Genomic DNA, 15,213 nt, shown 5'->3' on the forward strand with positions numbered 1-15,213 from the left:
TGCTGCTCCCGCGATTTCTCACTCCAGAATTTTGACAGCGAGTTTCCGTGCTCATCGAGCGAGATGTGTTAATGTTTACCTGCGCACGCGTGACACCATGCTGGTTAATTTAGTTAAAAAACGTTGGTGGGCTTGTTTGTTTAAATCCATGATAGGATGTGTAAGCGCGACAAAACAAGGACGTAGAAAGAAACAAACACACACAGACAGCGCTGTCTCTGTGTGTCTGTTTCTTTCTAAGTCCTCGTTGTGTCACGCTTACATGTTCTATCATTGTTAATTTAGTCAGTAAGCAAATAGTTACCAGAATATACGGCCGATAGAAGTACTGTCCTTACTTCGTACAGCTATCTACTAATTTGCTATCGCAATTGGTGCTTCGACTTTCGGGCGGAACTGCGAATTCTTTATGAATGCAGATGCAGTGATGCCCACGTGATCAGAGCTCATCATAAACGTCCACGTCCGCCTGCGCGCTCTCGCGCCGACGTTGTGGTCATGCGGCAACTTGAGTGCTCTGACGCAGGCTGAGTTGCTGGGTGTGCACACTTCCACTGCCATTTGATAACCAACCACGTAGCCACACGCCTACTTCGGCTTTCAACGCTTCCGACGTTCATCCCCGGCGCCACACAAAAATCAACTTGCGTAAAAGCGCTTACTATACGACTTCCAAGATCGCTATCCCTACAGCTGCGTTGCCCTTAAATGACTGTTATGAAACTCCATGCTTTCAGGGATATCTCTGACGCGGAAGTACTCGTCGCTTGCGTGCGCCACGTTGGACGAGCAGGCGCGTGATCACGGAGAAGCAGCTCGGACTCCTTCGGACTCAGCTCCTATCGAGCCGCCATGGAGCGCGTGCTGCAGTTCTCGGTGCTGGTGTGGAAGAACATGTACCTGCGCCGCCTGAGGGTGCGTCCGGTCGCCTTCGTCGTCGAGATTCTCATGGTGACCGTGCCGTTCATCAAGATCCAGAACGAGCGTGGCATCGGGGGCCACGACGCCGTGGTCAGCAGCATCATCTACCCCGTGTACTCGCCAGACTTATTAGACCTCAGGTTGGACACCATCATCTACGGACCGGCCAACAACTACACGCGGCGCATCGTCAGTTCCATCGAGAAATCCCTGCACAGAATCGGTGAGTGGGTCGTGACAACCATTACAACCGCATGTGGCTGCGAGCCGAGCATTCTATGCGTAATAAGTCCTCTGCTTTTGTTGTGCATTGCCTCAAATATTTTTAAACTCTGCATAGACGCCGCATATGTTCTGTCTTCGACTATTCTTAGAGACAAAGCAAAATATCTTTTTTGATGGTTACTCTTAACGAAACCCGCAGAGGTCAATGTGACGTCCGTTAAAACCTAGACGACTTTTCTTTCTTCCTTCATTCATCTCCCGCAACCATCCACAATTGAGCGGAAATGTATTTCACACCTAAAATTCTAGCTCCTCCTTACAAATAATGTGGGATGACACAAATTTCAAGCGTGCGTTCACCGAAGTAGTGACTTCTTTGCATGCGACATGCGCTGGAAACGTTGAACGTATTTTCACTGGCCACTGTTTGCAATCGAAGTCTTCCTTGTGGTTTTTGCGCAGCAGCGTCTTGACCCCTGTGCAATCCACATATACCCAAATCCGCAAGAGGGCTCTTGCGAATTTCACCAGCATATCAAGATTTCATTTTTCCGATACATTGCTGGGCTCGAGGTTCTCAGGTTACGGAAAGCAATGCTGATACTCGTTATCAATATAGCGATGAAACGTGTTTAACAACCACCCATTGTGTCTGTCCATGTCTTTGGTCAAGTCGTCATCCTTGATAATAAGCTTAATTCATCAAGCACCTGTACTTAAGTAGTAAATCATGCGTAATGTGATTTGCCGGAAAGAAAATCCAGACCCGAGTCAATCTCTGATTATAGAATTTCCCCTGTGGCACCGTTGCTGCGAGTGTCCGTAACGTGGCATAAACCTGACGTTTGAACTGAACGTTCATGATAAAGCAAAACTGTTCCCTTCCACAGTGAAAAAATCGGGCAGCCAGCTCAAAGCGCACGATTATTTCGTCCAAAACATACCTTGCTTCCGTTGTCCCCTCGGATAGCCAGGATGTATTTTCGCCGAGAAACGGAATGAGTAATTGTATGTCGACGCCAACGGGCTTTTATTTTCTACCCTGATACAGCATATGCGACCACTCGGGGATGGTGAGCGCAGGTTATAAGGGTCGCTATCGCTATTTCGTGAAACGCAAGTGATTCAGCGCTACTCGACTAGCTGAGAAGCGGCTGAATATCGGCCCTGCAGGACGCAAGGACCGACGCATCAATCTCTCATTGAATTCGCTGCTTAATCCTAGAGCGTAGCAAACGTCAAGGCGCCGCATTGCGTGTATTTCCTTTTATAAATTAAAAGCTCGCCGTTGTTCTAACCTCTCATGATGTGAAAGGTCATTGATATCGATTACAATGCGAAAGCAGCAGTTAAGTCCTTTTAGCTCCCGTTGTCGGCGACCATCAAGCGACCTTGAGCCAAAAGTCAGACCCGTTATCCGGGCACACAAACAAGAGCATACAGTCAACCAGTCGAACCTTAATAAAAGTCAGTCTGTGTCCCCCTAACAGTTTGTACAGGACCGCACAACATACGCTAGTTACTGCCCAAGCAAGTTGGAAAAATATATTCCCTCCGAGTTCTTTCTAATGTTTGTTGACCTTCTCACCCAAGCTGTAACTTCTAGTACTTTGAAGTTTTATTTGCCATTTCCTATAGGGGACGACGTTCAAATGCTTGCCTGTGCTCTTTTGAACACCAGTGGTCCGTGAGTTCCGCAGCACGGGTTTTACGTCGCTTCGAGAGGTGGCGCAACGCTGCGTGGCGTGTTATTCAGGCACTTTTTTTCTTCTATAGCTGGGCAGTGCACCCTCGCGTCGTTCACTGTCTGTCATTCGAAAATTATGGGATTTTACGTGCCAAAACCACTTTCTGATTATGAGGCACGCCATAGTGGGGGACTCCGGAAATTTCGACCACCTGGGGTTCTTTCATCATCATCATCATCATCAGCCTAGTTACGCCCACTGCAGGGCAAAGGCCTCTCCCATACTTCTCCAACTACCCCGGTCATGTACTAATTGTGGCCATGTTGTCCCTGCAAACGTCTTAATGTCATCTGCCCACCTAACTTTCTGCCGCCCCCTGCTACGCTTCCCTTCTCTTGGAATCCAGTCCGTAGCTCTTAGTGACCATCGGTTATCTTCCCTCCTCATTACATGTCCGGCCCATGCCCATTTCTTTTTCTTGATTTCAGCTAAGATGTCGTTTACCCGCGTTTGTTGCCTCACCCAATCTGCTCTTTTCTTATCCCTTAACGTTACACCCATCATCCTTCTTTCCATAGCTCGTTGCGTCGTTCTCAATTTCAGCAGAACCCTTTTCGTAAGCCTCCAGGTTTCTGCCCCATATGTGAGTACTGGTAACACACAGCTGTTGTACACTTTCCTTTTGAGGGATATTGGCAACCTACTGTTCATGATTTGAGAATGCCTGCCAAACGCACCCCAACCCATTCTTATTATTCTGGTTATTTCAGTCTCATGATCCGGATCCGTGGTCACTACCTGCCCTAAGTAGATGTTTTCCCTTACCACTTCCAGTGTTTCGCTACCTATCGTAAACTGCTGTTCTCTTCCGAGACTGTTAAACAGTACTTTAGTTTTCTGCAGATTAATTTTCAGACCCACCCTTCTGCTTTGCCTCTCCAGGTCAGTGAGCATGCATTGCAATTGGTCTCCTGAGTTACTAAGCAAGGCAATATCATCAGCGAATCGCAAGTTGCTAAGGTATTCTCCATCAACTTTTATCCCCAACTCTTCCCACTCCAGGCCTCTGAATACCTCCTGTAAACATGCTGTGAATAGCATTGGAGATATCGTATCTCCCTGTCTGACGCCTTTCTTTATAGGGATTTTGTTGCTTTCTTTGTGGAGGACTACGGTGGCTGTGGAGCCGCTATAGATATCTTCCAGTATTTTTACATATGGCTCATCTACACCCTGATTCCGTAATGCCTCCATGACTGCTGAGGTTTCGACTGAATCAAACGCTTTCTCGTAATCAATGAAAGCTATATATAAGGGTTGGTTATATTCTGCACATTTCTCTATCACTTGATTGATAGTGTGAATATGGTCTATTGTTGAGTAGCCTTTACGGAATCCTGCCTGGTCCTTTGGTTGACAGAAGTCTAAGGTGTTCCTGATTCTATTTGCGATTACCTTAGTAAATACTTTGTAGGCAACGGACAGTAAGCTGATCGGTCTATAATTTTTCAAGTCTTTGGCGTCCCCTTTCTTATGGATTAGGATTATGTTAGCGTTCTTCCAAGATTCCGGTACGCTCGAGGGTATGAGGCATTGCGTATACAGGGTGGCCAGTTTCTCTAGAACAATCTGACCACCATCCTTCAACAAATCTGCTGTTACCTGATCCTCCCCAGCTGCCTTCCCCCTTTGCATAGCTCCTAAGGCTTTCTTTACTTCTTCTGGCGTTACCTGTGGGATTTCGAATTCCTCTAGGCTATTCTCTCTTCCACTATCGTCGTGGGTGCCACTGGTACTGTATAAATCTCTATAGAACTCCTCAGCCACTTGAACTATCTCGTCTATATTAGTAACGACATTGCCGGCTTTGTCTCGTAACGCACACATCTGATTCTTGCCTATTCCTAGTTTCTTCTTCACTGTTTTTAGGCTTCCTCCGTTCCTGAGAGCCTGTTCAATTCTATCCATATTATAGTTCCTGATGTCCGCTGTCTTACGCTTGTTGATTAACATAGAAAGTTCTGCCAGTTCTATTCTAGCTGTAGGATTAGAGGCTTTCATACCTTGGCGTTTCTTGATCAGATCTTTCGTCTCCTGCGATAGCTTACTGGTTTCCTGTCTAACGGCGTTACCACCGACTTCTATTGCGCACTCCTTAATGATGCCCATGAGATTGTCGTTCATTGCTTCAACACTAAGGTCCTCTTCCTGAGTTAAAGCCGAATACCTGTTCTGTAGTTTGATCCGGAATTCCTCTAGTTTCCCTCTTACCGCTAACTCATTGATTGGCTTCTTGTGTACCAGTTTCTTTCGTTCCCTCCTCAAGTCTAGGCTAATTCGAGTTCTTACCATCCTGTGGTCCCTGCAGCGTACCTTGCCGAGCACGTCTACATCTTGAATGATGCCTGGGTTCGCGCAGAGTATGAAGTCGATTTCATTTCTAGTCTCACCATTCGGGCTCCTCCACGTCCACTTTCGGCTAACCCGCTTGCGGAAAAAGGTATTCATTATACGCATATTATTCTGTTCTGCAAACTCTACTAATAATTCTCCTCTGCTATTCCTAGAGCCTATGCCATATTCCCCCACTGACTTGTCTCCAGCCTGCTTCTTGCCTACCCTGGCATTGAAGTCGCCCATCAGTATAGTGTATTTTGTTTTGACTTTACCCATCGCCGATTCTACGTCTTCATAAAAGCTTTCGACTTCCTGGTCATCATGACTAGATGTAGGAGCGTAGACCTGTACAACCTTCATTTTGTACCTCTTATTAAGTTTCACAACAAGACATGCCACCCTCTCGTTAATGCTATAGAATTCCTGTATGTTACCAGCCATTTCCTTATTAATCAGGAATCCGACTCCTAGTTCTCGTCTCTCCGCTAAGCCCCGGTAACACAGTACATGCCCGCTTTTTAGCACTGTATATGCTTCTTTTGTCCTCCTAACCTCACTGAGCCCTATTATATCCCATTTACTACCCTCTAGTTCTCGTCTCTCCGCTAAGCCCCGGTAACACAGTACATGCCCGCTTTTTAGCACTGTATATGCTTCTTTTGTCCTCCTAACCTCACTGAGCCCTATTATATCCCATTTACTACCCTCTAATTCCTCCAATAACACTGCTAGACTCGCCTCACTAGATAGCGTTCTAACGTTAAACGTTGCCAGGTTCAGATTCCAATGGCGGCCTGTCCGGAGCCAGGTATTCTTAGCACCCTCTGCAGCGTCACAGATCTGACCGCCGCCGTGGTCAGTTGCTTCGCGGCTGCTGGGGACTGAGGGCCGGGGTTCGATTGTTGTATTCATATAGGAGGTTGTGGCCAAGTACTGCACCAGGGTGGCCAATCCTGCTCTGGTGAGAGAGTGCGTTACCGGTTCTGGTCACCGGGATCAGGCCGCACTCCAGGCCTGTTTGTGCAATTTTCTCAACACACGGTTTTTTTTTGTATTTTCCGGTGGAGAATAGCGCGGCACCGGGATTTGAATCACGGTCCTCTTGCACTGGAGACGGATACTCTACCGTCCCCGTAGGAGTTAAATTAAAAATTAATTTATGGGGTTTTACGTGACAAAACCACTTTCTGATTATGCACGCCGTAGTGGAGGTTCTTTAACGTGCACCTAACTCTAAGTACACGGGTGTTTTGGCATTTCGCCCCCATCGAAATGCGGCCGCCGTGGTCGGGGTCCGATCCCGCGACCTCGTGCTCAGCAGTCTAACACCATAACCACTGAGCAACCACGGCGGGTCCCGCAGGAGTTGTACGCCTCATTTAACCTACAGTGGTGCCCTACTTGGTCAGTCAAGGTTGACCAATCTGAGCTCGGTTATACCGCATGGATGGCACTCGGCTAGAGAACCTGGTATTTATGACCTGCACATGTGAGTGTGAGGCCATACATATTTGAAGATATATATCTTTCTTTTTTTTTTTAGGAGGGTTACTGTACAGTGATAAAATAAAGGAAAAGACATTAAAAGAAAGAAAGAAAAAGAAAGAAAAAGGGGCGGAAGAAAAAAAAAAGGAACATAACAGGTGATTTGAACTCGTGACCCTTCGATGTTGCCCGGAAAGATAGCTCAGTCGGTTGGTTCGTCAGGCCCCAGGCTACTTTCAAGCGCGACAGCTCCTGCTCCGAGCCTCACAGTTACGTGGAACGTGCACCTAAATCTAAGTACACGGGTATTTTCGCCTTTCGCCCCCATCGAAATGTGGCCGCCGTGGCCGGGATTCGATCCCGCGAACTGTCTGTCATGCCACCTTCAGCCGTTTTTTTTTCTCTTCTAGGTGGGTAACTTCCATACATGGACCATTGCACAGTATGGCGTGGTGCGGTGCGGTGTGGTGTGCCGTTGCATACATGCACTACACCCATTTTAAGATTGTGGCTGACATCATCTCCAACTTAATGCTTACATCTACTCTCGATTACCGGAGAGTCAGGAATATTTTAATTCAAATAAACGCGTTAAAAAAACGATTGCCCCGAACACAAATGATACCACCACCCGAGAGTGATGCAAACACTAAGAGCACGAACTATAAACAAAAATTTTCAGGGCCCCAAGCAACGTAGAAAATGCGGTCATACACAAGCTTCTCGGGCAAATTCCATACGGTAATTCATTTAACACAAATTATGGCGGAGAATCTTTGCAATGGTGGCGCAGCGCAACGTCACGCCACGTCAAATCGACATTTATGAAAGGGCCCTTCCCGTGACGCTCCGCACGTGCTAGTCCTTCAGCCACTCAACAAGGTAACATGACGGCAATGTTGCATCGCCATGACATATTCCCGAAATTGCAGATGCATTGTGCGGGTTTCTGTACGCTACCATTTACTTTATTTTTAAAGCAATAAGACCGCGATATAGCTGCCATGGACCACACGAAAACTCATAATTGAAATAGTCTTTATCGGCACATCACGTTTCGCCATCTTCAATAAGATGAAAAATTTTCCATAGCTTCCACTTCCCTGCACAAATAAAAAACGGCACCTCTGAACAGCCGATCGTTCAGTCAACATGGCGGAAAATGGTGGCAGTGCAGCCGCCATTCCTGAGAAGAATAGAGCTTCTGTTTATAAATTCGCATGTGGTGAAGAATCTGCTGCGCAACAACGATGATAGACAAACAGCAAAACTGCCAAACGTAGCAGTGTTTGTTACCAGAAGTCAACGTACGAAGGCAGTGGTCAAAGCCAGATACGTCAACGAAAAAGTTTCGCTTCGGCTAATCGGTGACTAACTCAAATCAGTGCATAGTCACTTCGCATACTGAATAAATTACAGCAATCCAAACGAAATACAGGCTACGAAGGCCCTTCTTGATCGTATATAATAAAAAAAACTTCCCTTCGGTGATTATTCATTCCGTTACTGAATTACACTGGATTAGACATGCAAGAGAGAAGACTGTGCCGTTCGCCGGTGCTGCTTCTGTGTTCCCTTTATGGCGCCGTGAATGAGTTCGTCATGAGTGCACGCAGCATGCCACCATGCCCTCTGCCTCCGTTCGTCGCCCTCTGCGCAAAAGGCGTTTGCAAATGCTTTGCTACCCATCCTGTCCTGGAGCCTGCTAGCACAAAATCAGAACGGCACGTGCCGTCTTAATTCGACCACAAACAGCCAGCGTGAAGTTCGCCTCATACGCGGCCGATGGCACCCGCCTAGCAGACAAGAACGAACATGCACAACGGTCGGATTGCAAAAACGCACTGTCTGTTCCTAGATAATTGTAGCAAACTTGAAATAATAGCTGCTATCTGATGCCAGATTTTCTCGAGCGGCGTTCACGCTATCTAGTTGTCCCACTGTGCTATCGTTTTTGTCATGGCTCGATTCTTCCGCTAGGACACATCGGTTTTGCTGTTTTGTCGAACTTATAACTTACTATGATAGCTGGTTGTTTTACACAAACTATAGCATAACCTCGCACGAGAGGGGTCAAACAAAGTGTGCGCCTCGTACACGTCTACTCCCTCGAGTTTCTATGCTCGCAGGCGCAGCGTGAATATTGGATGCCGACGCAAATGTTCACTGTCTGGTCTGTAACTCGACGTCCTCTCGTCGTTCTATTGAGGACAAGCCATAGAGCATACTGCGCGAGCTTACGTTGCCTAACCATTGAGCAATGTGGATCATTTTGCAACAAAGAAAAGAGCGTATATAGCTGCGCAACGGGTTGCAGTTGTTGAAGGATTTGTTCTCGTTCATGACGTCTTGTAGACAAGTTTGTTCTGCTTTATTGATATTCCCTGTGATGTTAACCAGTGATCTTTTCTTTTTCGGATAGACTTAAATTATGTGCACGTGCAAACTAGAGTAAATGCCTAGGCGTCTAGATATCCGATATTATTGGTTTGTTAGTGGGAAGGGTCGTCGGGTGAAGATTCATTTGAGTAGTTTGCAGGGATTGAAATGTAGCCAGACGTGGTGACAACCTAGCGTCAACACGCGAGTACCTGCAGCGGAGCTGAGGTCGACGACAAACATTTGTGCACAGTGCCAAGCGACAAGTAACCTAAACAAGTGTCTGTAGCAGGAGCTGGGTATGACTACAAGGTACATCTTCTCGGGGGGTCGGTTTCGGCGATATCACTTTCAGTGCGCAATTATTAAGAGGAAGCTTTAGCTTGGCTGCTCCTTTTTAAATACATGTAAATAGAGAATTCGTTTTTCTCAGTAGCCAGTGCACCGTATTTGGCGAGGTTTGTTGTCTGTAGGGAAAACTTAAAATATAGTGACTGTTCGTTTTAAATTTTTGATTTAGTTCGTCAATTTTTCATTAGAAATGTAGGTCGATTTAGGTCGTCAATGGTTTATGGCGAAAATCAAAAATTTTCAGAAAGCGACACTATCAAGTTTACATCTCTGTAGCTAAGCAATAGAACATGATGGCACAATTTTGTGAATTGCATATAATAGTACATCTAAAGTAGACAAAATTGATGTTAGACATGAATCTCAAAAAATATAATAATATGGAAATAGAGCTTTTGCAGAAGCCTTGTACACAACGTAACAAATTCACTTAAGAGATAAAACTACATATCGAACTTGTCCGCTTTCAGTGATCTAATGAATGCCGTTTACAGAACCGCAATATCTGTTCTTGATGCAGAGCAATTGATTTGTGAACTTCGTGCTTCTACTTTTGCCAAACAATTGTATTTTTTAAAATTGTAACAAAATTCGAACCCTAAATCTTAATTCCGCTTCCAACAGTCACAAAAATTTAGCTTTCTCTCTCAAATGCAAGAAACTTTATTAAAATTGGTCGAACCGTTATCTCAGAAAAACGTTTTCGTGTTTTACATGTATTTAAATAGACCACGTCGGAGTTGAACCTTAGGCGAGAGCCTTTCTAGGTTCATGGTGAAGTTTGTGTCGGCAGACCTAACCGCCGGAGTTTCCGCCGAGGCGTCATCGCGCCATATGAAGACAGATTAAACACAGATTAAAGAATGAAAAATGATTGATAGTGACAGTTAGTGAATGACAACATTTCAATAGAGATTTGTAGAGGTTAATAATGATTAGTAATGACTAATAATGACTTGTAATGACTACTAATTACTCCTGAATGACCAATATGTCTAACGACGGCTTGTAATGACCACATTTGATTAGAAATTACTATAAATATCTAGTAACGCGTACTAATGACTAAAATGACTACTAATGACTTGTAATCACTACTAATGACTACGGCATGACCAGTGTGTCTAACGACGGCCACAACTGATTACAAATGGATAAGGATGCTTACAATAGTGAGCAGTAATGACTAATGACTGAAGTGACTTGTAGTTACTAGTAATGACTATGAAATGGACCAATAATAACTTGTGGCGACTTCACTTGATTAGAAATGACTACAGATGCTTAGTGATGACCAGCAATGACTAATAATGACTGAAATGACTTGTAATCACTACTAATGACTACGAAATGACTATTACGTCTAACGACGAATTGTAACGACTACATTTCATTAGAAATTACTAAAAATGCGTAGTAATGAGCACTAATGAATAATATTACTGAAATGACTTGTAATGACCAACATGTCTACCGATGGCTTGTAATGACCACAATCGATTAAAAGTGACTAAGAATGCTTAGCAGTGAGCAGTAATCACCTAAAGAAAGAAGAGAAAAAGGCAAAGAGAAAGAGGCGAATGGTAAGAGGAGGAAGAGTAGGCTTACTGCGTTTACCTCTTATTAGAGGTCTTAAAAGGTGGACGCACAGTTGAGAGCGCTGACATACGAGAGCGCATGAACCCAGTTACATGCTTTTATTTCATATTTCGCGGGCTTTCTTAAACACCGGAATAAATCACCACGCAGCATGTACGTAGCTACAAAAAATTGGATCGGTTGTTTTAGAATGCCCTCTGCAAAGCTAGAAAATGCACTTGCCCCCTAAAGGGAATATTAAAAATTTTGCATAATTGATCTTAACAACTAATTAAGCGCAATATCAATAACATTCTAAGGAGCGCCACACTATGGCGGATCATATGTAGTTAGTGCCATTGAGTTATGCTTAACCATTTCTGGAAATTCTTGGTTGAAGTTACGTGAAACACACTGTATAACTTGAATTATTTCAGATATCCTTCGAATATATATTAAACCATTCGGCCGCCACATCAGTGCCCGGACAATACAGCTTTAATATAGCATACACAAGACTTACGAACGCTATAAGATCGTCTGAAATGAGCAGCCGCATAAAGTATTGGCGACGTTTGGTCTCTCGATATTGATATGAGCCACCCTTTCGAATGCTGCTTGGCCTAACAAAGGATGACACCACTGCTGTGAAGCTTCTTTGGTTGCTGCATAGAACGTGGCGCCACAGAAATCGTCGTTGGGCATCTGTTATCTATCCATGCCGAACGTTTCACTAAACGTAGCATAAATGCGTATATGCTTGTCATAGACACTTTGCGTGCTTCTATCTAAGCAGCTAAACCACTATAGACCATTATTCGTGGTGCTTCCAGGGGGCAGCTAATTTTTGCCAGGGAGTGGCGGGAATTGTAGGAGAGAACGGAACAACAACCGAGACAATGATCAACACGTCCTTACGTCTGCTTGTCGCCGTTTCTCGCTCATTATGGATTTGTCGTCAGCTGTACCGTGATCAAATTGGCAGCTCAGCGGTGCCGGCGCCAAAAACTGCCGACTGGAGTCGAAATTAAGTGATCTTGCTCTAAACTACTACACGAGAGTAACAGACTCGGGTCTATGCTAAAGCTACATAATGCCTCATTGTTACCGTTCGTACTGCAGATTTGAAGACGATGATGGACGAGGTGGAGATGGCGCGGGTGGTCTTCTCGAGGAACGTGACGCCTAACACGCTCGGCCTGTACTTCCACACCGAGTCGCTCGGTGACGACGTGCCCCACGATCTGACGTACACCATCATGTTCTCGAGCGGTGCGTACAAGATCACCAAGGCCCGCGAGGAGGTCACACAAAGCGGACCCTCGCAACTCGAGGACAGTGAGTGAAAACTTCTGACGCATTATGCATCGAAGGTGCAGCTTGGCATGATGGTTCACAGCATAACGGTGCTGCTGTTGAGAATTTGTCTCGCTCATACTCCGGATGTTGCGAGCAAACTGAAGGCAGCGGGAATTGAAGATTGCCTGAATGAGGCCGTGAATAAATCAGTGGCGATAACCGCCTGATATTGAATATTGTACTGAAGGGCTGTCGAGAATTGTTTTGCAGGCGGACGCGCCAAACACAGGGGACATATCGCCGCCTTATGATAGCATCTTACCTGGGCACGCAGCCTTGATTGCAAATGTGCTTCATGTACTATTGGACAGTACCTACAGCGTCCGGCGGGTATTAGTGTAGGGGGGGGGGGGATAACATCACTAAATATATAGAGAATACATATACATGACAAAACTCAGATTGATAGCACCTTATTCAGATTTATGAAGGGAATAGCAAAAAAGAGGTAATATTACCATTGGGTAAAGCCTGTTCACACTAAGTTAAATGTAGTGACGGAGGCAGAAAAAGCAAGCACGCTGTACCCTGCCAAGATTGATTGAAAATGAGTGTTCTGCTGCTTCAATGGCTGCGAATTAAAACCGGGCTGATATTCGTCCCTTTCGTAAAACACGCGTAACGTAAAGTTTTGACCTTTCCTTTACTTAAATAAATACTAAATACTTCATTATGCCCGGTTATGTAACGTTAAACGCAGTTATATACTATGTCGCCTCAACTACGTTTTCCTCCACCTTTTCTGGAATGTCCCCACTCAAAAAGTCTTGAAAGGTCAACCTTGACGTCCTCTTTTCGTTGTTGTTTTTTCGAAATGCACAAATCCTCCTGTCAAGCGTATGGCGCATCGATTTCCTTACGAACTTTAAACAACATGTTAAAGCTGAAACAAGTGCATTGCAGGAGCCAAAGCCTATAAGCGGAGTGAAGGCAGAGGGCGTCGGTGCACCCTCCTCCTGCACTTGTGTCTACAGTAGCTTGAATTTGCGAGTCCCGAAGCTTCCATGCAGTTTCAACTAGAGAAAGTAAACGGAAATAATAAATATCATGCCACAGTGTAGTAAAGGGTTTGTGTAATTTAATTCTGTGCCTTCTGTCTTATTAATAGTCCTCTGAAAGATGAGTGTTGGCGCAGCACGACTACGTGGCAAGGAACCGCTCCTCGGTCGCCATCGCTAGCTAGTAGGCGCCGACATAAAACAGTCAAGATTGACAGTGAAAAAAAAATGACACGTTCCCGTGGATGAGTCGGCAGCATGCATGAAAACCTCCAAACTGCATGTTAGGCGAAACTGTTTTAACTTCAATCGTGCAATTAGGCAGAGATGATCAAGTACAAGAGGACACACGTAGCAGGGATTTTTTCCCACAGTTAAGGAAAATTGCCGGAGGTGCCATTTATTTATTTCGGATACCTCAAAGGCCCCTGAAGGCGTCTTCCATGAGGGGTAGGTGCGTGTAGTTGATTCAACATAACTTAGTTCATTGATAATGCGTTTAAAATAAAGAAGATTCTCATAAAGAGTTGAAGCGGAAAGGTAATTCCAGTGTCTTGAAGTACGAGCAAGAAACGAAGATAGGTGAGCTTTGGTTTCGCAGGAGGATACAAGGCCTCGTAGTGATAGGTGCGGTCGGAACAGTGGTAAGCTGGCGAAATGTTAGAGGTCCGGGGAGATACATAGAAGAGCATGTGGAATAGCGAGAGACGGGCAACTTTTCGGCGAAGTACAAGGTTACGTAGGTTAGCCCGTGACTTAAGTTCTGTAATACTAGAAGTGAAGGATTAATGAGGCAATATAGACTGCGCTGTGCGATTTTCAATTCCTTCTATGTCAATATAGTTAGCTTGTTAGGGGTCCCATATAGAACAAGCGTATTAGAGTTAAAGCGGGAGGATGTCGGAGGTTACGTCACAAGTAGCCAATCATGCGGTTAGCATCGCTTGTCATATTGGTAATGTGTGCGAATTAAGAAATATCGTCGCGAAGGCTCACACCAAAGTATCTGTAATAATAATAAAAAAATGAACTTGAACAGAGCTTCACTCCCATCATGTTTTGGCGCGCAGCCATGTCGCTGCGAGTTGCGGCCGTTCAAGTGGCGGTGGACTTGGCGCACATCAACGAACTGGCGTACCGTCGTTCCAGCAACCGCACCCAGGAGCGGCTGGCCGTCAAGTTGCGTCAATTCCCGTACCCTACGTATCACGAGGACACCGACAACACCATGTTCCTCATAGGCATGCGCTTGGGCGTCGCGTACGCGTGGCCTTTCTGCCTGGTCATCGTTCGGGCCATCGAGGAGCGTCAGAGCGGCATGCAGGCGAGTGCCACCGTGGTTCAGGTCGCGGCACGCATTTTCCTCCGGCAGTTAGTGTACAAATTCAACAACAGCACGGCATTCTTTGTGAACAGTGCCAAAGTTCATGCCAGCAGCGGTCGAGCCCAGTGGACAATTTAACGCCAACCAATAAGAAACTTAAAAGCTTAGCGGAACATCTAGAAGTAGCACTAAAGACCTGAAGATCCAATATCATACGCGATGCAAACAAGAATACCGATTTGAGAGAGTTTCTCCAAAGGTAACATTTGAAAAGCACCACCGAAACTTAGCGAGTTTATGGCAAACTGATGGTTCAATAGCATCGCGAAAGCATCAAATCCCTCTGCGAACGCACTGTCTCCTCTTCTGCGTTTCCTTCGTACTTGGGCCGCTACAGTGCAATGATTTTACCGCAATGCTGTTCCTTTTCACGCGTCGACGGTGGTCCGAGTAGCACTCCGCGCCCACGTTGTCGACGGGATCAGCTGGTCGCGAATGGAGCAACAAG

At 45.5% G+C, this 15,213-nt stretch overlaps 1 protein-coding gene across 1 annotated transcript; it reads left to right on the plus strand.

Moving 5' to 3' along the window:
• The first annotated feature begins 540 nt into the window (after positions 1–540).
• LOC129385414 (uncharacterized) lies at positions 541–12,688 on the plus strand. Its single transcript, XM_055072049.2, has 2 exons — positions 541–1,144; positions 12,147–12,688. The coding sequence occupies exons 1-2, from the start codon at positions 853–855 to the stop codon at positions 12,368–12,370; spliced, it is 516 nt and encodes a 171-aa protein (XP_054928024.1). The 5' UTR covers positions 541–852; the 3' UTR covers positions 12,371–12,688.
• The last annotated feature ends 2,525 nt before the right edge of the window (positions 12,689–15,213 follow it).

The sequence above is a fragment of the Dermacentor andersoni genome, chromosome 7 (genome assembly GCF_023375885.2).
Source record: "Dermacentor andersoni chromosome 7, qqDerAnde1_hic_scaffold, whole genome shotgun sequence".
NCBI classification, from domain to species: Eukaryota; Metazoa; Arthropoda; class Arachnida; order Ixodida; family Ixodidae; genus Dermacentor; species Dermacentor andersoni.